The 22,719-nt window shown below is 36.9% G+C and overlaps 1 protein-coding gene across 27 annotated transcripts in view; it reads left to right on the forward strand.

Moving 5' to 3' along the window:
• Positions 1 to 22,719, forward strand: part of ADGRL2 (adhesion G protein-coupled receptor L2) — a 139,505-nt gene that overhangs the window by 114,290 nt on the left and 2,496 nt on the right. For 4 of the 27 annotated variants that reach the window (XM_072127828.1, XM_072127832.1, XM_072127829.1 and 1 more), the window contains 12 exons: positions 971 to 1,144; positions 1,550 to 1,759; positions 1,870 to 2,090; positions 4,001 to 4,067; positions 10,835 to 10,926; positions 12,202 to 12,246; positions 12,482 to 12,508; positions 13,904 to 14,072; positions 16,444 to 16,572; positions 16,973 to 17,069; positions 19,109 to 19,237; positions 19,895 to 19,912. In XM_072127828.1, coding sequence (XP_071983929.1) covers positions 971 to 1,144; positions 1,550 to 1,759; positions 1,870 to 2,090; positions 4,001 to 4,067; positions 10,835 to 10,926; positions 12,202 to 12,246; positions 12,482 to 12,508; positions 13,904 to 14,072; positions 16,444 to 16,572; positions 16,973 to 17,069; positions 19,109 to 19,237; positions 19,895 to 19,912 — 1,378 coding nt within the window. Of the gene's footprint in view, positions 1 to 970; positions 1,145 to 1,549; positions 1,760 to 1,869; positions 2,091 to 4,000; positions 4,068 to 10,834; positions 10,927 to 12,201; positions 12,247 to 12,481; positions 12,509 to 13,903; positions 14,073 to 16,443; positions 16,573 to 16,972; positions 17,070 to 19,108; positions 19,238 to 19,430; positions 19,512 to 19,894; positions 19,947 to 22,375; positions 22,415 to 22,719 lie in introns of those variants that run through there. The other 23 variants (XM_072127831.1, XM_072127853.1, XM_072127837.1 and 20 more) reach the window with 18 other exon arrangements.

A 22,719-nucleotide genomic window follows, 5' to 3' on the forward strand; every position in this document is an offset into this window, starting at 1 on the left:
GTATCACTTTAGCAGTCCTGCTACCTTCTCCACCACTAGATTGCTTAAAGGGGTTGTCTAGAATTAGATATACATGGCTAATCAAGCACAGTTCCACACCTGTCCTCGGTTGAAGCTGTTACCGCACCTCCGCTCGATGGAAGTCGGTAGGTATAACCCATAGACAGGTATGGCAATGTTCTTTGAAAGAGAGATGCCATGGTTTTATTTTGATAACCCCTAATGTTTTAATTTCGTATTGCCCCCCCCCCTTCCATGTAAAGCATGTGACCTTGAAGCTTTCTTATATTAACTACCACCTTATGGTAACTACCACCTTATGGTAACTACCATCTTATGGTAACTACCACCTACCACCTTTTTAAGGACTTTAAAAAAAAGAAGAAAAAAAAAAAAAAAGGATACGCCTATATCTAAGGCCCCCACCACATGTTTTGGGTAGCACATGGTCGAATGTTAAAAATGAACTGACATGGCTGTGGTTTCCACGGGTACCATATGTGAGTTGACTTGCCAAGCTACGTAACTCAGAGCAGGTCCTATTCTAGCCTGTCTTTTCCACTGCCATTAGCGTGCAAGCGGCAGGTAGGCCAACAAGCTGCTTTAAGAGGTGTTAAAGGGACTATTTACACAGGCAGATAATCTACCCAAAGGCCTGTTGACTTTAGCATTATATGTTTGGACAAACAGGCTTGTTCACTTACAGTTTGCATAATTCGGCCAACAATCAATCATTTTTACGTACACATAAAAGATGGACTCCACAGCAAACTAGCATGCAATGGTTTCTTGTTTGCTCAAAGAATAACTGTTAACATGATCATTTGTTTGGGTCAGTTACCAGCTCATGTAAAATGCCTTCATAGGCCTCAGCATACAATTCAGGACCCTTTAAATGTCTGTTAAACTGATTGTAATACTTTTGTTTGCTATTTTAAAATATATATATTTTTTTTTTTATCTTTTTCAGCCCCACAATTATTTCAATGCCAACTGCTCATTCTGGAACTACTCTGAGAGGACAATGATGGGGTACTGGTCCACGCAGGGTTGCCGTTTGATAGAAACAAATCTAACTCACACAACCTGTGCTTGTAGCCACTTAACCAACTTTGCAATCCTTATGGCCCATCGAGAGATTGTGGTAGGTATCGTCTTATTTGTAAAATCATTGCAAAATATAAGCAGCAATTTTTTTTACATTTTGTGTAATAGTTTTTATTGGAAATTATGAGTTTGAGCTTGTTATGGAATGTTTATATACGAACACAGTCTGGCTTGTTTTTGGACTAGTGAGTTCATTTTACGTATAGGAAACTGAGAAGAACGGGCTGGAAAGAGGAAGTATGGTCATTGCAAGAACAATGGAGTAAACTTAAGGCATCTAGGAAATTTCTTGGGAGAGGGATATTGATAGCAGATACCTTTCAATGTTTACATTCTTTCTCAGATCTCGTCATTGTAATTGTCTGACTTATTTTTGTTTCTTCCTCTTGTCCTTTAGCCCAGGACAGTTTCAGACTTGATGGCTTTTGTTTTATCTTTCCAGTACACAGACAGTAGACATGGACAGTTCTTGGATGTCATTACGCGGATGGGAATAGTCATCTCCCTGGTCTGTCTTGCCATTTGTATTTTTACCTTCTGCTTCTTCCGTGGTCTCCAGAGCGATCGAAATACAATACACAAGAATCTTTGCATCAACCTGTTCATTGCCGAATCTTTGTTTTTGATCAGCATCGACAAAACAAGCAATGTGGTGAGGATCCTTCAAATACCAGTAGACCCATATCTTATTGCTTTAAAATTAGACATAAACTTGATAAGTAACATTTTCTCATGTTCTTGAATCCCTACTTCTTTCCTTAGATTGCCTGCGCTATTCTTGCTGGTTTCCTTCACTACTTCTTCCTGGTGGCCTTCGCCTGGATGTGCCTGGAAGGAGTCCAACTTTACCTCATGCTCGTAGAAGTATTTGAAAGTGAATATTCGAGGAAAAAGTATTACTATGTTGTCGGCTACCTCTTCCCTGCCATTGTTGTTGGAGTCTCAGCAGCTATCGACTACAAAAGTTACGGAACTGAGAAGGCGTAAGTATATGTCCGTTATGTCTGTTGATCAACAATTTTTTGATATTTTTTTTTATTTTTCTTCATTTTAAAGGGGATTCGCAGATCATACAAAGCACTGATAAGTATCCTATTAGAATTTTTATACCAAGGAAGACGTACCACTAAAATTTTAGTTCTTGGGCCCTTATGACGGAATTTCACGTGTTGTAATACATAAGCATTGTATTTGTCCAACATGGTTGTATTTCTCGGTTGTCAGCTTCATTCAGCTCCTCTGCTTCATCATGTGTCCATTGATGGCACTCTTTGACACCGTTTTAAGTGTGGACAGGAAGCTGGAGACTTGGAAGGATCCCGATAATGGGGAATAAAAGTTGACACTAGACTTGTTCATAGTTTCTGTTTTTTAGTGGATTGCTCTGCCCCGTTTTTAGTCCAGCTCAATGGTTGCTTTGTTACATGGCAGGTATCACTTTAGTAATTCTGCTACCTTCTCCACTACTAGATTTTTTATAGGGGTTGTCCAGGTTCAGATATACATGGCTAATGTGTTCTAAAGCACAATTCCACTCCTGTCCATGGTTTGTAGATGTTAGTGCACCTCAGCTCCACAGAAGTGAATATTTTTGAGCCACAATACCACATATGAGCCATGGACAGCACAAGGTCCAATGCTGAAAATGGGCAGGAAACCTGTTTTCTCTTATTATTCCTATGATGTTCCTATTTCAGTTTTAATTAGTAATGAATGAGAAACTGACTCCCTTTTCCTTCTCATTTGGAAGGTCCAATTGCTGGTCACATGACAACGCTAGAGACCAGAACAATTTTACCCGCTAGTAAAAAGATTAATTACAACAATTTACAACATGTACGGGACAGAATATAATTTTTTTTTGTGGAAGTGCTTCTTTATTGTCAAGTGTAATCACAGAAACCCCCCTATTTTATTATAACCAGCTTAGGGTGCCTGGCAACACGAAAATGCTTATGAACAAGGTCTACTGCGTTCTTTGTGTATTTGCCGATCCTGGTACGCATTCATTTGAATCGGTGCTGAGCTGCAGTAACACATCTTAGCATGCCGAAATGGATAATCAGTAGGGGGTTCCATGTGTCAAACTGATAGTAATGAACTAGTCCATGGATTGATCATTACAATAAATACCGTTAAAAGCTGTGTTTTTTAACTAAATAAGTATTTCATCAGACTCCTGCTTTAAAACAGCTTCACTTTCAAACACTTTTTTATTTCGATGAGAATAATGTCAACACATGAGCTTCTTTATCAGATCAGACCCCATAGTGACAGCTGAAATGTTCTTACATTGACAGAAAATATTTTCTGTCTCTAACTTCCGAGCATGGAAATAGTGAGCCACTGCGTGAAGCCTGGCCTGATAGCTTTATGCATCATTTACCCCTAATATCAAATGTTTAATTTTTTTTATTTTTTTTATAATGCTTTTTGAGTCCCACTTGGGTTATTTTTTAATGTCCTACTGATTTTCAACAGAACATGACAGCTGAACATTTTATGTCTGTTACACTCCAGCGAGACGCCTACTTTGCATATGCCATAAAGATAAAAGGCCAGACTTGAGGATTACAAAAGAATAGCCCCGGCAAAAATAAAAAAAATAGTGTCTATTTTTTTTCTTCTTTTAAACAATTGCTCAGATCACAGATCTCCTGCGGAAATCCTAATCTATAAGTCAAATAATGTGTAAAGTAAATAAATTATACCCTTGTATAACATAGTCAGATGGCCGCGCCGTGGTTCACTGACAGCCCCTCTGTCTCATTCCCCAATACCCACATCACATTGGCACTATGTAACACGGAGATGATTGGTGCGCGGAACTTTTTGTTATGAAGTGTGATTTCCAAACTCATTTGTATTAATTTTATGCTTTTCCATTTGAAAGGTGCTGGCTGAGGGTAGACAACAATTTCATCTGGAGTTTTATTGGTCCAGTGGCTTTCATTATTCTGGTAAGATGTTGTTCTCCTTATCCTTTCATAAATTGTTACATTAATGTAATTTGCCATTTCTCTGTAAGAATCCTATTAATGGACCAAATCGAATGTCAAGCACGCATTGTATCTTTGTGTATGAATTATTCTGAGACAGGGGTTGACTGAAAAAAAAAAAAATTAGAAAAAGCTCAGAATTTGAAAATCCTTGCATATAGGCATTCCCGTATCTAATGGGTTCTTAGCAAGTTGCTACAACCCAAGGCTACATTCACATGGACATGTGCCTGCCGTACCATAGGAGGGGTGAGCTCAACCCCGCCCCTCTCCATAGAGGAACATGATGCATGGCGCCGTATGCCGAGAAAAGATACAACATGTCCTATCTTTTCATGGCTGTGGAAATGTACAGTGCCGCACCTGTGCGGCACTGTACCACTCCATATGACGCTGCGTGCCCATTACCGGCCTATGTGGGCACGCTTAGAGATTCACCATAGTCTTTGGAGAACATGATGCTGCTTTTAAGAATCAAAGATTTCCATGTACTTTTTCCTGAAGGTTCACTATAGCCTCTTGACATCCAAAATGCTGATTTTGAAGTTATCTCTTTTCTTTGGTTCAGCTTATCATAGGTTATATAAAAACCATAAGTAAAATGTATTGAACTGGGTGTAAAGCCCAAGCCCTTCATCAGAGGTTTTGACTATTTATGGGCTGTAACATAAGATTCCTTTTAACCTGGTATTGACTAAGAATTGCTCATTGACAATATATCAAGTCAGTTGTCCTTGTGTATTTATGATCCGGGGCTATGTTCACCTCGAAAGTAATCAGGAATGGGTGTGTCTTCTCCCAATGATCAAACTAGATGGAAGCCAAAACTGATAAGAACTCTTCTATAGGATCTACCCTTAAATATTAGCTGCTTCCCTTGGTTATTTGTCATCCCAACATGTTTTTTGCCAGAGTTCCTCTCAATCAGAGGGTAACACTTCTGTCTAATGTGGGAAAATTGAAGAAGATGTTGTACCTGCTCCTCGTAAGGAAATCTCAAGTGAGGACAATCCCAATTAACTTTCCCTTTTCACTTGTAAAATTGTGTCTGGCCCATTTCTTACAAATCGTTGATGTCATAATAAAATGTACGCTGCCTCATGTATCAGATGGAAACATCTGTGAGTAGTCTTCTTTTAGACTTTATGGAGGTAGCAACAAGATTTATCTGTCATTCCGAACAGGTTCCTCACCACCTGGAACTTATTATAAAGCTGATAACAAATGCTCACTCCATCTTTGTAGCTTTGGGTGGAGATGCCTTCCTGAACTATTAACTGCTTGGCTTGCTAGCTTTATAGGAGAATCCCTAGGGTGTCCTCATATATACAACTAAACAGGATCTTGGTCTAAATTACTAAAGGGAGGAACAAATGTTATACATTGCTCATCAGTCATTTAAAGATGATAATTCTTCTTAAGCCATAATTAAATTAATTCAAATAAAGTGCCATTTACCGGATATATATAAATAGATCTTGTAATTGGTTCTTTGGTGCCAATGTTTATGGATTTTGCAAATGCTATTGCCTATTTCCAGATAATTTCAGAAACAAATAATTGGATCTGCTTGAGTATAACAATGTATGAATAAAAATATCTCCGTGGCTAGTTTGGGGAGCTAGACCACACTTGATGGCAAAGCATGGATCCATAGCAGGATACCGGCACTGTACTATATGGATTTAAATACAGCTATGTATATGGGCCCTCAGGCTTCACTGAGATTGTTTACACAGCTATAGATATTTAAAGCCAAATCCAAGATATAGGCAAAAATACGGTTTTCAAAACCAACCAGAACGGCCCGTTTTGAACAAAGTCTTCCTTACATTATGCCTTGATGATTATGTATTAGCACTTCAGTAATGGAGACTTTTTTTTTCTCTTTTGATACTCTACAATTATTATTCTCATTATATAGGTATAGTAAAATTTGAACTTGGGTACAAACAGAATGGTTTGCTATGGGAAACTATTTCAATTATTTTATGATAGCCCTGGTCAGACCACTGATCCAGAACATATCTACGTGCTCCTCAAGGAGCGGGAATTAAGTTGCCCGACGGATAACAAGTGATCTGTAAAACATGGGATCAACCTTCTTGTGTAGATTTCCTTTGAATGCTTTCCCATTATTCTCTCCCAAGAAAAGTAATACAGGTAAAGGCCATCAATTGACCACTATCAGCTGGAATCCAGTGTTATTTACCACCAGCTACAGCATTATTATCCACAAGTAAATTATTTGGCCTCAAAAGCGTGGGGCCTTTGGGAGCTGTATTACCAACCTCAAAAATGAAACAGCGGGTAGCAATCATGTCAGAAAGCTGGAGAGCAATTCTTCTCCTGCAATTGCTTTGCCCTCTAGTTGTCCTAAGTTAAAGTCTCAAATCTGATCTTGCATCATGTGCAGCCAAAGACTTAGTCACCATTGCTTCCGTTGCAGGAATTTTGCACATTTCGACAGTTCAGGGATTTGCTGTGCACACAAGTTGATATTTTTTCCCAGACTTCCTGCATTTGTTTGCACCTATAGGATGTAAAGCACTCTTTGCCTTGCTGTCATAGTGCTGACTGCCATTCCTATGGTGGTAGGGTTATTATATCTATGAAGAGGGAGCATGTAAGTAATGAGCGTTGGGATACCATTAGTATGCCTGAAATGGTTTAATGAAATCTTAGATCATGACACGTCAGGATCTGTTCTTATCATTCGGACAGCTCCATCTGCGTCTTTAATAATTAATCCAGTTCACAAAGAGTTCAGTCTCGCGCACTCATTTAGAAACCTTCTTTAGAGAAACACCTCTTTGCCTGCCGGTCCCAAGGAGAAATTGTCTTCTGCCTGGCTAGATGCAAAGATATTGAGACACAAGTGCAGTTTTAGGACCATACACTCACTAGGTAACAAAAGCTCTAGGGAGGACAATTTGGGTCAGAACATGTGCAGTTCAGCTGGGTTACTTTAGAATGGTGTTTTTCTTCCACTGTCTTATCATATCCATGTCAGCACTGCAGGCTGTGTGGAATGAATTTTTAAATGCAAGGCGCAGGCAGACATGATTCAATTGAGCAGGTTATAAAACACACAGCAAAACTTGTACTGTGCCTGGGCAGAAGGAGAAGCTGTAAGTCTTGCGTAGCATAGGAATGCCATGCCGAGGACAGCGCGGTTGCCTGGTTCATCTATAAATTCACCACCCTGATATTTTATAAGGCCTAGTATTTAGATTCAAGGTCCAATAATCAAATATAAGTATTATATAAGGGCATAAACAATCTGTAAGCATCACAAAATGGGTAACCCAGATCACCTCCAAATACCCAAGGCAGCAAAACACAAGGCTCCTCTCTGCCCCCGAAAATTATTTTACCTGTAGCCATCCACTCATCCACGTTGTGCTTTATAGCTATAACCTAGCAAATAATTCATATAAGACATGTAACAGATCTATTGCATTGTAAAAAAAAATATGGTGTGCAGTAGACTTCTTTAACTTTAGTAAGGTCTACTGGGTTTCCTCTATTTTTTTTTAAAGAGGGGCTTTTTAAAGGAATCTGACAAGAGTCAAAAGAATCCTATACATATATTGAAAGTAAAGATGGATCTGGACACCATGTTAAAATGCAAAGATCCTTTAAAGAAATTATTCAAAGGTGGTAGACCATGGGCCTAAAACATTTCGTACGGCTTTCCACTCTTCGAAATTTTTGGTGTGGGTCACATTAATAGAGATCCAGGTTGGAGGAAAGTTTGTCCCTACAGTAATAATTTGATGATCAAGTCCTTTAGCTACCCTTTAGGGCTCTCTCTAAATAGACCATTTCGGTTGTTAGCAGTGAATACAAAACTATATCTGATGTCTTTGTCAGGATCTGTAAGGAAAGTTAGGTTGGAACCATTGTTGTAATCTTTAGAGATGTCCACTTCTTTTACCCCTGTTGGTGATAATCGAAAGCTTCTTAAATCTGTATGTCACGAGCTGACACAAGCTGAATTCATTAGTGTTGACTTCCTTCAGGTGTGTTTGTCAAAACTTCCCACTTTATGAGTAACTTCTGCCCATTGTGTATGGGGATGTGACCTATGCTTGTAAAAAGTTAGCCATTGTCTACGGAGGACAATAGCCACTTACTTTCAAATGAGAAACACGATTCTGCACACTCTTTGTCTGTGTTGATATTTTTCTTGTGAGTCCTTACATGACAGAGAATGGCAGATTGCCAAGCTGGAGCACACACCCTCATTGCAAATCCAACAAACACACACATTGTTTCAATTATAGTGGGTGTGGTGAGCAGAATTCGAGGCTTCCTATAGTCTGACTTTTAACATTTCTTATAAATGCTTCACATCTGGAAGTTCTGCCTGGTGGGTCGAGGAAACTGGTGGAAGTTTAAATGCCAATTTATAATGCGAAGGATCTCCCGGGGGGTTTATTATGACTTCAAAAACCTCTCTAGGTTTTTTACAGATAGTTATTTTAATGATTAAAAGACTGATCACCTATTGAAGACGTAGACATCAATCTTTGTTCTGGCTGTTCTTACGAGGATCTGTAATTGGTTTAAAACAAACGTAATTTGTCTTGAGAATACGATGACTATTTGATTTACTGAAGTTACACATTCCGAGTCTTACCTATTGTACCGGCTTCTACTCATCCCGGTGAATCAGATGTTTAGTATAAAGCATAATTGACTGAAACGAATACTACAGGAGACATTTATGTTGTTATGCTTAGCTTAGTGTAGGGGTGCAGGGGGCACCATAGAGAGCATTACTGTATCATGCACTGCCTCAGGCACTATAGATACTAATATTACAAATATTTACTTATAGGCAAAAACACATTGTGAAATGAAGCAATATCCAAATAACGTCCATTCAACATCTTGTCCTTGGTCTTTGTTTATACATTTTTTTAAGTTTTACGAGTTGCTTATAATTAAGGACTATTACAGGGCAAACCAACAAACGTGTTTGAGAAGGAAAACTAATTTGTCTTATTATGACTTAAATTAAATCCTTTTTATATAATTATAGGGGATCTGTCTTCAAACCAGTTAGGTCTGTTTGTTTATGTACTTTGTAAATTTGATGCAATTATACTATGCGTTGTGCCATCCTTCTTTTAACTGGCAACTGCTCAAAGAGGGGCGTGTAATTACACAAACACTGATTGGATAGTGTAAGAACACACTCCCAGTTGTGAACACCCCATTTTTACTAGAGTTTACTATAGATATGACTTGTCAAAGTTTAACAATTATTTTTTTGCCCTTACTGTCCCATCAGAAAAGTTTGATTATTTTCTTCATGTTTCCGGTAGAGACCGCTTTTATAAAACTAAAAACTAAGAATTTGACTTTCCGTCCTACACAGCCAATCCGATTTCAGAAAAAAAACTAAAAAAAATGACTATAGACCAAAAATAAATATTTCATTTATAGTATATTGTGCAGTTATAATGGTTGCAATGTTTAGTGAATTGTATATAAAATAAAATAAATAGGCAACATAAGGGCTGTTCCTGCCGACAAAGGTCTAGGTAGCAGATGTAGGTGACTGAAGCATCCTGTTACCATATTTACTTTTTCCCTCCGTGTTCCATTTAGGTTTATTTCTCTTGTGTCCCCAAGTCCCCACTCAAAACTCCTTTGTAAGATGGCTAAATGTTCACTCTTATTTTGCTCATTCTTTCCATTCTGTTGGCAAACTATGTTTGAACCTTATTAATAATGAACGTAACTGGTGAGAGACATAATTCAAAGTGATGGTCCTGATGTCAGTCTAATGTGCATTGTTAGATTTCCCAAATGAATTTTTTGTATGCTGCATTTTATAGTGTTTGGTCGACTGCCCTTTTTTTCCTCAAACCGTCTCACATATTATCCAATAGTTTGAACAGCGGTCACTGGGCCTCTTTAGACATGTTTTGTTATAGATCATAATAACCCTCTTTTCTTCAGCATTCAAGAGAAAACAACCCTTTAGTAGTCGGTGAAGCTATGAAGTCACATTGACTTATGGTCCTTGTAAATTAGCCTTTGGGATAAAGTATATTGTGATTGAGAAAAAAAATTGTGCTTAACCTTGGTGGACCTTCAAGCTTATATGAAGCATTAACTTATGTAGAGGTTTAGTTTTTATAGGTTTATATTTTATTGAATTATTTAATTTTTTTTATTTCAAATATTTCCTGGAAATGTTTAATGAGAGCGAATTTTAAATCAACATAAGCTACCCAAAAAAAAATCTTAAGTCTGAAGTCCATTGACGGACTAAGAATTGGCCCAAATATGTTTGATCAGTATCTCTTTTGGAAACTGTATCATAGAAATTGGAGGTTTAGCTATCACACAGTGCTGGATTTGGAAATTGGTAACCAATAAAAGGATCTTCTAGAAGAAGTTTGAGGTTGTCTAGCCCGCGGGGCGGTGGCATATTGGACTTCCTTCAGTGTAACTAGTTTTTCTTTAATTTTATCATACAAGGGTTCGAATAACTGCCTACAAATGTTCTCCTGTATTGGTAAAAGCCAAATATATTTTTGGAATTTTTTTAAATAACCTAAAACCTATATTTTATTCCTAGTGTTGATTATGTTTTGATGATTTTATGATTTTAATATTGATTGTTCTAATAGATCTTTCCTTATTTTCTCACACTGCACTTATTTTTCTAGTTTTAATATTCTGTATTTATGTTATTCTTTTTAAAGCTCAATCTCGTTTTCCTGGTGATCACGCTGTGCAAAATGGTGAAACACTCCAACACTTTAAAACCAGACTCCAGCCGCCTGGAAAACATTAAGTAAGTGACCTACGTGCTCTGATCTGAGCGGGAATTCTGCATTCGCCATTCGGCAGTTTATCAGTCAGCAATAGAGATGTCAATAGTCCATTAAGCCGGCTACCGTCACGCTTCTTCTACAGTTGTTGTATGCACTGGTCAAAGATAGATAATTTGTTCCCTGAAATGATGCTACAAAATTGCATAAATGAATTAAAGTACTCCGTAGCAATAGGGTAATTTCATTTGCATTTAAAATGCAGTTTAAAATGATGTTCTCGTCCACAAGGCTGATATGATTATGTGAGGTTTGTTTTGCTAAATGGCTTTGTGATGTAGGGATTGTAAGTACTTTCCACTCGTAATCCAGCTCTCCTCTGAGAATTGGCTCTTTAATACTAATGTTAACTTGTAGATTACCTGATATATTCAACTAATTAAGTACATGTTTGTTTTAATCCCGATGCCACTTGAATTCTTCTGAAGGACCAGTGAGTTCAGAAGTTTTTAGTTGACATCCGCAGTGTCATTGTGTGACCTTTAAAACCATTTTAGTAGTTATATTGCTTAAGGTACAGAGACTCTGAAAGAGTTAGCTGGTGGTCGGGAGATGTTATAATATATTACAATGCATTCTGTGTATCGTCTTTTGTGATTAAGGATTTGAAGAAGATATTTACTTGACTATGAAAAAAAAAATTGGATTTGTGGTAAAAGGACAAGAAAAGATTTTTTAAAGACTCCTAATTTTAGAAGGTTAATGCCCTATCGTGGGAATATAGTTAAGAACTATTAGTCCAAAGGTTAGGTTTTCTAGTTCCTGGTCTATGAGGTAGCCTATCTTTGTAGGGCAGTATGGGGAGTAGATTCTTTCTACTTCATGGGGTTGAGTTTTGTCTTCCATACCTAACTTGGTTGGGCGTTGCTTGGGAGTGTAGGCTTTTTTTGGATATCTCCAGAGTTAGTTTTTGCTGGCCATCACAAAAAGTTGGCCTTTTCCAGGTAAGATCTGAGGATTAAGCTTTACTGGCCTAACCTATGCCAACCATACCCAAAGTTTGACAGATTGGTTGCCTTAAGCTCAAGGAACTTTGGTAACTGTCCGTGGCAGTACGAGGTAGTCTTGGAGAACACAGCGTATGGGTTTTCTATCAATATTTAGAGGGTAGGCTTGTCTCTCTGTAAAAGTGTTCTAACAATATACTCTTCATTGCATGTTGCATGATGGTAGAGAGGTTTTTGTTTTAGCATCTCTCTCTTTCTTTCCTTTTCCTCCCTCTGTCTCATCCACTCCAGTAACTACCGTGTATGTGATGGCTACTATAATACGGACTTGCCTGGGTAAGGTGAATCCTTACATTAACAGTTCTAACATAATATTAATTAATATAACAATTCCCTGTTCCAACCCCATATATATATATATTTTTTTTTTCTTCTTCATAATTTGGAAACTTAGATTTCTGACCCAATCCCCTTATTTTTTTCCTTGTATATAAAATGCTCCTTTTTTTTCTCTGCTCCACTTCTGTCTCTAACAATTTGATTTCTCTCCTCTGCTTGTAATGCTCTCTAGATATGAAGATAATAAGCCTTTTATCAAGTAAGAGACCATTAGCTAGATGTGGAATGCCCTAACTGAAACCTTCCTCGTCCTCCATTCCATTTCAATTTTTTTTTTCAGTTCATTTTTAGTTGCGTTATTCATGGAAATGTCCCCCTCTTGTCTCCAGTTGTATCTGTCTCTACCATTCATATCATGTATTTTGTGCTCGTCTCATTGTGGTTGTCGGGTTGTGCTTCATTATTTCCTGGTGTATTTTTAATATTCATTTCAGCTTTTTGTGATGAGACATCATAAGCATAAAAGCAAATAGTGAAAAGTTGTAAATCAAATCTTTAGGTTTTTCCGTTAAAGGTTAAAGCTGCATTGTAAAGGTCTACAAAAAATTTATAAATTATACTGTTGGTTTACAAAAGTGCTATCAATAAATTTGAATAATACATATAAAAAATTATACCGGCGAAAGGAGGAGTTAAATATGGATTTGCTTTGATTTCCTTCTTATTGATCTTTAGCAAATTTCTTGAAGACCCTTTCAATTAAATGTATAGTCCTGCCAGATGAGCATGTCTTAGGTATTGGAATTATTGAAGTTTACTTACTTTATGAAGGCTTTACTGATGCCCCACTGGCAGCTCCGGTCTTAGGAGTTCTATAACTGCATTTGCCGTTTCACAGGTAAGAAATTCCTTTTGGTGATGTATATGAGTGGGACCTTCTGTCTACTTGTAGCTCGACCACTACATAGACATCACCAACACAGAGAGGTGGCAGGAATCTCTGACCTGTGGCAAAACCAATGCAGAAGTGGAGCATCGGGATCGGTTTTAAAAGAGGAACATTGGTAAAGATTTTATAATGGCATCATATTAGTAAGTTTTTAATTATTTCCATGTTAAACACATCTAAAGCAGTTACCATTTAGCTAAGTAGCCCCTTAAACTTTGACCGCTTTTGTTTCAAGGTCTCGCAGGTTATTCTTTTTAGGACAGCAATTTTATACAACTCTAACATTCTTGGCTTCAGTTCATTTCACTAAACCAAAACTATGTGACAGCTAAACCCTTGTGACTTCAATTTCTATCATAGCCAAATCTACATTAAGGTGGCCAACAGGGCTGTGACAATGAAGAAGGCATATTTGTCCGAGGGAGGGGGAAATAAAGCAAGAATTGTATTTTTTGAGTGTTACTCATAGCACTTTCCTAATCCCTATAAATGCACACTGCCCATTATGATAAAACATAATACGTCTATTTTCTGGAGCTGGCCATTCTCTTCTGTGCCCATATTGACTAGGACAATTTTTCATAGCTGGGTGTAGTTTTAGATGCCTTTGGTCAATGTTTGAAATCTGTAATTTTGACAAATACTGCCATTTATCCAGCTAATCCACATATTAATACTCACCTTCACTATTTTCTCTTTTTTTAGGTCATGGGTTCTTGGTGCTTTTGCTCTTATGTGTCTGCTTGGAGTTACGTGGTCCTTTGGTCTGTTCCTCATCAATGAAGAGACTGTTGTAATGACGTACCTCTTCACAGTGTTCAACGCCTTCCAAGGAGTGTTTATTTTTATATTTCATTGTGCCCTTCAGAAGAAAGTAAGTTTGTGAAAAACATCATTCAACATATGGATGTGTGTTTAAATATGTGTAACTAGTGTACTTTTTGAAGCAGTTTAATCTCGAATGTATCAGACACATTACAAACTTATAGTATGTTCCCTATGTCTGCAAAGGAAGTAATTTTTTGTTAGTCCTACAGCTAGTGGCCTAAACGTCAAGTTGAATTGCCATCAAAAACTAAATCAATATCCGTGGAACATAGTCTGATGGCTGAGGGATTTTTTGTTTTTTTTGGATTGTCAGATGGTATAACATCTAGCAGAAGACCAGAAATCTGACTTGCTACTATATAGCAGTTTCTGTATCTTATCTGAAAATATTCCCCTTAAAGGATCACATAAGATGCAAAACATCCATATATGATATGTTTTTTTCCTACATATTTTATCTTTTTATTTGGTCTTTCGTTTTTTTTTTTCCAATTTTTATTTATTTTTATATTCCATTATAACTAGCCGGTCACCAAATTGAGATAGAATTGTGAAAGTGAAAACTATTATGTTTCTGCCTTGACAAGATGATAACGTTGCGTTCCTATCTGCTCTGAGCAAGCTGTAATTTTGCCAGTAATGACAGTGGGATGTACGATCCAGACAGATAATGTGCATTCCTAGCAATATAGGTACGAAGAGAGCTGGTCCTGGCAACGGGGGTTATTTGGGCAAAATACCATTTTGATTGGTATTGTCCTAGTTCTGAGATGTTTTTGAGGCAGTTAATATCCATTACAGTTTCTACTCAAATTTTCGGATGTTCTCTCTTGAGGTAATTTTCAAACTACAAGTTCCATCATGTCTTTCTATAAGAAGAGTCTAGCGGTTTTTCTGCAAATAACTTCATCTTGAACCATATTGTGGGTCAACCATTGTGCCATTGCTTGAGCTATTTTTAACGAAACGTATACAGTACAATGAGTCATAGACGCTGTATATGGCTGTGGATATGTGGTAATTTTATTCCATAAACAAAGCTTTCTTTTTCCCCAGCTTTAAAATTGCTTAAGGATATAGCTGTATAAAAATACTCTAGGCTGAAACAGACACTGCAGGCATTCATAGACGTGTAGAGCTTTCACAATCCTATTGGGCACCGACAGTAAGATAAGGTCATGGTCTTGGAGGATAGTCATTTTCTTGTGTATAATAGTATCTCTCTGTGCAAGATTCTTCCTGAATTCTTGTAGTTTTGTGCAAAAAAATAATTTGCACCATGACACAAAGAAAATGAATTCTTAGTCTTACAACTTTTTTATGCTTTATGGCATTAATGCTTTATGGCATTCCTTTGTTTTGCAGTAATGTAGGTTCCTTTTATCTGCAATAGAGACAACCTAGGGCCAGCTTTATCTAACTGTAGCGTTGGATGCCACCAGTAGATCGGATAATAATATGTGATGTGGTCAGTGTTCTTAAATATTCTCCTATTGGTAGGGATATGGTAACACATATCCATTGTCCTTGCAACATCTTGATGTGGCTCAGGGGATACTTGTTCTTTTGATCGTTCGAGGTCCCACACTAGTCAAGAGAATTACGGGTGGGGGGGGGGGGTTAGGATCCCTAAGAACCTGGCAAGTTTTGTTCCACCACCTGAGTCTATGTGTTGGCAAGATTTACTAATCTGAACTGGACTGAACTGGGTTTGTGTCCTTTGGATTGTGTTTTGAATCCTGTCGACGAGTCTTTTGGACCCGCTCATGTGCAGTCGCCCCTGATCTAAAGACAAAAAAACACTCTCTACTTAAAAGAAAAGCAATAACCCACCCTAAAATTGCAAATTTATCATCTTCCGGTAAGGGGCTTGGATTCAGTACCGTATGCTACTAAAACATGGCTGACTATCATTTAATAGAGCATTGTAGACTGTTTACCTGTTGCCATCTTTGTATTGGCAGTTCCACAGAGGTTAATTGCATCCTAGTCCTTATTTTCCTTGGCTTTCTATCAAATTAGTGTTCCTTTAACTTCGGCTTTCATGATCTATATTCATTTAAATTGTCATCATTTTATGATGCGGGTGCCTTTTTATGGCGGTGATGGCCATAATAATTTCAGACTTGTGCCAACTCCTTCCGAAAGTAGCTTTGCTGTGATCCTTTGAATTCCAGTTCAGTCAAAAGTTTAGCTAATGAAAGAAACTTTTATATTTCATTCTGACCCTAGAGAGCCGCTACACAAGACAGATGCTAATTAAGTTCTCTAAGAATGTCAGCTGCTACTTTTGTTGACTCTACCGCAGTAAATCAATGGGCGAATAAACAAACCCATTAAAAATCGCTAGATGAAAGGGCCTACGGTCCCGCTTTTATATTCCTACCTCGGTTTTAAAAGTGTATTCCTTTTCACAGGTACGTAAGGAGTATAGCAAGTGTTTCAGGCACACTTACTGCTGTGGTGGCCTTCCAACCGAAAGCCCTCACAGCGTGGTGAAAGCTTCAACGGCAAGAACCAGCGCTCGATATTCCTCTGGCACCCAGGTAACAAAGAAGTTGACAGCGTTTTTAATTAACCTTATTTATAGCAACCCTTTAGAGACTCACAGTTCAGATACACTAATTGTCTCCTCATTACAGTGATCTAGACGGCAAATACAGTTTTCTTTTTCTCGTCTTTTCACCCAGTGGTGTCCCTTTTTAAAGACTCGCTTCAGGTCTTTTTGATTTATGTAATATTCTGCCCCCTTCCTACCATCCTAAACCTATTTCATATTAATCAATTAGCATAGACCAAGACTTTACACCAAATATAATTATTATTAGGTTAGCATTTTTGGGTTGCCTAATTGTGTGCTAAGGAAAACGCAAAATTGGAATACATTTCCCAAAAATTATATTTTCTAATTTTTTTTAATTTTTTTTTTTTTTTAACAACCAACAGAGCCGGATCAGAAGAATGTGGAATGACACAGTGAGAAAGCAATCCGAATCTTCCTTTATCTCAGGTGATATTAACAGCACATCCACACTTAACCAAGGTAATTACCCACACTGCTTTGCGGTTTTGGTTACTCTGTTAGATTAAATTAATAAAGAATTTAATTACAATTTAATTGATGTACTTTGGTCAAATTATGTTTGATAAAAATGGATTTTGAGGCTGCTTTGCCAGGATTGCTACTTGACTCTTACTAACAAAGGATGAACGTTAAAACTAATAGAAATTTTGTAAATATAATCCTCAATGTGGATTTCCAAAAAACTTATACCCAACTTTGAACTATGAATTTGTAATAGTAGCCGAAAGGCCTTAAAAGGATTGTCCCATGATCAAGACGATCACCTGCCTACAGAATAAGTGTCTGATTGTTGGGGGTTCCCATAGCAGAGACCCCTCCCCCACTATTCACTAGAACAAGAGTCATGTGTCCATTTATGAATAAGCATATAACTCACTGTCTATGAAACAGAACGAGATTCCGAAAGCCATAGCTCCATGTATTCATAACGGATTTTATTCTAAAACAAACAACCACCCCCAACCCGTTGTGTGATCAATGAAAGACCCATTGATCAAACACAAGTAATTTATCCTCTGGATAGGTGGTGCACATTAATCATGGAACAACCCCTTTAACACCTCACTTCAGTTACAAGCCGGCTGGAAAAAGTATATAGCTAAAGAGGTTGTCTTGGTTTGAAATAAAATTATATCCAGCCAAGGGGGGTATAAAAAAAAACCCCCAAAAAACTGAATGCTAACCTTCTCTGGTTATCATGTTGTCCTGTGCTGCCACACATCGGCGTCGTGCCTCTGTTTATAGTCATGCATGCCCACCCATCCACTGCTGCGATAAGGATATATAATTAGATTCAACGTTGTATTCGGCGACCGGAAAAAGCCACCTTTGCAAAAAAAAAACCAAAAAACAGAGGCACACAACGGGCGTTGGCGGGGGACAACGGGAGCGCTGGAGAATGTAAGCATAAGGGTTTTTTTTACAGCCCCCTTGGCTATTTATATATAATTATTATTATTTTTTAATGGGTGATTTTGTGATACAAAGACTAATTCTTTGTTTCTGTATTAAGAACATTTTTGTATGACATTTGTTTAACTTTATTTCTTCCAATGGCCAAGTTTTTAAATATATTTTAATTTAAAAAGTATAACTTTTCATATACCTTGCTAATAAAAATTGCGTTGTTTTAAAACAATATATTAGAAAATCTGGAGCATTGTCTCCTAAAAATTTCTCTTAAAAGTAAATTACTCTCCTCAAGGTGACATATTAACAGACGTTCTAGCCATTGACATTTTTAGAATTTTTCTAACATTTTTAGCCTCTTTATAGAATTATCAAATAGATTTGTAATAGCAGGATATGTGTTGGAATTTGTTTTCTATGTATGCTGTTTTTTTTTTGTTGTTGTGTTTAAACATGTGCTTGGAAAATTGTCGGCCTTTCGCAGCATGTCTCTTTTGCACAGGCAATGCCCTTTTTGGCAAATTTTTATCTTGCTTTCTCCATATTTGTTTTTCTTTTCTTTTTTTTTTTTTTAATCATCTTTTTATTAACACAGATGTTTCCATTAGGGAGCGCCCTGATAGTAAAATATTAATTAAACCTTAAATTCCCTCATCACTGTGCAAAAAAAAAAAAAAAAAAATTAAGGGATTTTTTTTTCCTTTTCTTTGCAGCATCTTGAAACATTACGTCAATTTCCATGCCTTTAATTACCCTTCTTGTCTGACAGTAATTCTGTGTAAATTATTAAATGTCACTCTTGAATGGTGTTTACTTTAGGGATTCGTGAAAGCACCTGTGAATTAGTAAAACTTTGCCACAATGCTCCTTTTTTTTTTTTTTTTTACAAATTAGCTGTTCAAATATAATCCCTTATTTTTTACCGTGTTAAATTTAACAAGTACAGCACCTTTTTCGAATTTTTTTTTCCCATTTTTAATTTATTTTTCGAATTTTTTTGAGGGGGGGGGGTGAGGGGGCAGAAGGCTATTTGTGATTCTTGACGTCACTTGGAAACTGATGTCTCTATTTTTTTTTCTTTACCTTAGGAATGACTGGCAATTATCTACTAACAAACCCTCTTCTTCGACCCCACGGCACTAACAACCCCTATAACACACTGCTCGCCGAAACTGTTGTATGTAATACCCCTACTGCTCCTGTGTTTAACCCACCAGGTGTGCTTCTACTTAATTCATTCATTCTGTCGCTCACACCCATTCCTTAGGATAAACTTATAGACCTGCAGTTCTTTCTCTTTCCTAAGTGTTAACAGACGTGCACCACTGTCTATGCCGGCCTATTAAAACTGCACTATATTATAGTGTTGTTACCGGTATTTACCTATAATTATCCATGTTTTTAACACAGGTGGCATAAATCTTAATATACTATTTCAGGACTGACACTGAAGGTCCAAGAGTCCACCATCAAGATATTTTTCCCGTAGAGGTACAGCTCTCTATCATACTAGGCGCAGTAACAGCTTTTGTTAATGGAATATTTTTTATGATTGCGCCCTTGTGCAACTTTTGACATCCTACCGGCGCAGACTATAGTATAGTGCAGCTTTCTGCTGGTCTATAAACCAGTATTCCCATAGTACTTCCGTAATACTAGTACACTTTTTGTAGTTGTGTTAGTGTTTAAGTGTGTGTTATATATTTATCTATAGAAGGCAATTTTTCATCCGTTCTGCTAAATGTAAAGCGTGTAACACTTATTTCGATTTTAACGTTAGTCTGTCCTTTCTGTTCTCTCGTTTTTTTGTTTTTCTTTTTTTGTTTTGTTTTTCTTTTTTTTTTTTTTTTATTCTTACTTATGCTTCCCTCTAGCGAACTACAGAGAGACAAGTATGGGAGTAAAACTTAACTTTGCCTATCAAATGTAAATTTTTTCAGCATGGTTTTTAAACAGGCACCTTAAAACATAATTCTCAATCATGAAATAAACTCAGCGGGCAAGTGGTTCACAATCTATACTCAAAGTCTTAGTAATATTAATTTCAAATTGAATCTGGACTTTTTGTCTACATTTGGATAACAGCAATGGATATACTGCAATCTCAGTTGGTAATATATTTGCAATGCTGAAATAATTTGCTGTTTTTAAAGGAGTGCTGTCAAGCAGAAATGTTTTATTTGCTTATCATTCCAACATTCCCACAGAAATCTTGCTACAGGCTAAGAAAAGTGAATTACTTGATCACAAGTGAAAAATTAAAAAAAAAAAATCTACAAATAAGATAAACTGGATTTCTTATGTACTTGTCATAGAACATCAAAGAAAGAGATATCACCCCAATACTATGAAATTATTGGGGTATAAAAATAATTTGTAATGACCCCCAGATAAAGAAATTTAATTTAAATAATTAAACAAAAAAATAATTCAATTGGAATATTTAATCAAAAATAAGAATTGCTTATGTTTTTTTAACATGTAACGGAGCCTGTTTAGCAACACTCATTAATTCGTCATTGATTTTGCACACCTTGAAATCTGCACGGTGCAGAATGATATTTAAATTTTTTTTATTACTGGTTTGCTTTGGCTGTGATCAATTATATCCTTGAATGATCAAGTTTCTCATATCACAGGCAAAAAAAAAAAATAGAGAGAAATGCATCGATAGGCCAAAAACATCCAAAATGCAATTTGGCTCAAAGTCTGAAAATATTTATGTGGCATTCTTAAATGTTCTTAGAAAATATAGTAAGAGAGAACCTTTTTTTTATTATATTTTTGTTATATTTATTTTTTTGTTAGATCAGTAAATTTAAGAAAATATAAACTGGGTTTTTTTTGTTTTTTTTTTTAGAAATTACTCTTAGGATACTAAAATATATATGTCTGTTGATTTGACACTCCAGTATTGTCTTCTGCTGACCCATAAAAAAAATAAATAACTACATAGGACAGCCATCTTAGAAATCTAAAAATCTTAAAAAAGATATAAAAATAAAGAAATAGAAAATAGTTTGACAATTTAAAAAATATAAAAATAAAATATATATTTTGGAATGCTACAACCCTTTCTCACTGCTGCCAACTTGCATTTTAGATTCTGGGCCTCGTCTATGGGCTGCAGCCTTAAAGGACATCTACCATCAGTTTACCTGATGGTAGATGTGTATCGGTTACCTCCCCATCCCGGTACCGTCTTTAGACAGTACTTTAGCAGTTTTTCTAATTTCTTACAACTGCCGATTTTCCTAAAAAAAAAATTTACTTTATTACTTATGCTAATGAGCTCGGGTTGTTCTATAGGCAGCCGGTGATGTCACCATCTCTCGCTTGAAATCTCATGCATGCACAATGTCAACTCCTTGTACAGATGTAGAACTCATCTGTCGGCAATGCAAGCGAGTCTCGGTGACGTCACTGGCTCTCATAGCAGCCCATATACGGTGCCACGAGCACGGGAACGTGAATAAATTATTTTGCGGCAGAGCTCATTAGCATATGTAATAAAGTAAATTTTTTAGGAAAAACGTCCGCTGTCCGCGGTAAGTGGAACGGGGAGATGAGTAATACACATCTACCATTAGGTAAACTGATGGTAGATGTCCTTTAAGCATGATCATTGTGGCAGCCACGTCTCCCATTGTTCCATTCTCCTCTAAGATTTGCATAGAATGCAGTAGCTTCACAGTGGGCAGGCTGTTTGCAAAATTAAAAAAAATCTTTTTTAAAAAAAAAAAAAATCTTTTTTTCTTCATATTCTTCTTAGTCAAGTGATTTCATTAATTCCAAACTGTAGTTTTTTTTCCAATTTTTTTTTCTTTTCTTTGTATCCATAAAATTAATGTGTACCATACTTCATTATTGTCTACAACCCAGAGCATGTTTCCTTCCATAAGAAGACCATTCCGTCCACATGCCCGGTAGACTTTTTGCCAGTTTCGTACACGAGAGCATGGCAGAGACGTCTTCTCATTATTACATCCAGTATTTATTTGGTTAATTTCTGTCAACTGTGCTTACAGAAATTCCTGGCATTTCTGCATTTTGACCTTGGTGCCCAATGCTCACCGTGGGCTTTTAACCCTTTAATTAGCCTGTGTGGGTTCATTCCACAGCATCACTGTGACCGATGCAGATAACGGGGCTGCTGGCAAACTCTTGACTTCTAAAAGCCCGGGGGCCGTTGCTGGCAGATAGAATATTAGCAAACTCTAGAACATTAACCAGAAACCAAAAGCTGTTTATTGCTAGTAATCTTATTTGCTGAACCCTTGCTCTGAATACGTTGCTGAGAAACCTAGTAATCCATCTTGTTGCAATAAATCGTTTTACTTTCTTTTATACATCAGCTACACTTAGCCCAGATAGCCTGAGCAGACAGACATAATGTGAGTGTGCACAGTGAGTCATTTCCACCTGCTCCGTCATGTCGTGGATGATGCTTGTGGGACCTCGTTGTCTCTTGTGTGAAAGGTGGCTGTCCTTGTTTCTCATAACGTCCGTGTATTGTCCATTTTCCATTCTTTATTTTTTGATTTTTTTTTCTTATTTTTTTTTTTTTATTCCTTATTTTTGCACCCAGAAAAAGGGAAACATTAGAGACATTGTTAAATTAGTTGCTTGCCAGTTTGTTGGTTTATGTTGTACATTTGCCTTTTGATTTTTATGTATCTGTTTAGTTATTTTATATATT

The sequence above is a fragment of the Engystomops pustulosus genome, chromosome 10 (assembly GCF_040894005.1).
Source record: "Engystomops pustulosus chromosome 10, aEngPut4.maternal, whole genome shotgun sequence".
Taxonomy (NCBI): domain Eukaryota; kingdom Metazoa; phylum Chordata; class Amphibia; order Anura; family Leptodactylidae; genus Engystomops; species Engystomops pustulosus.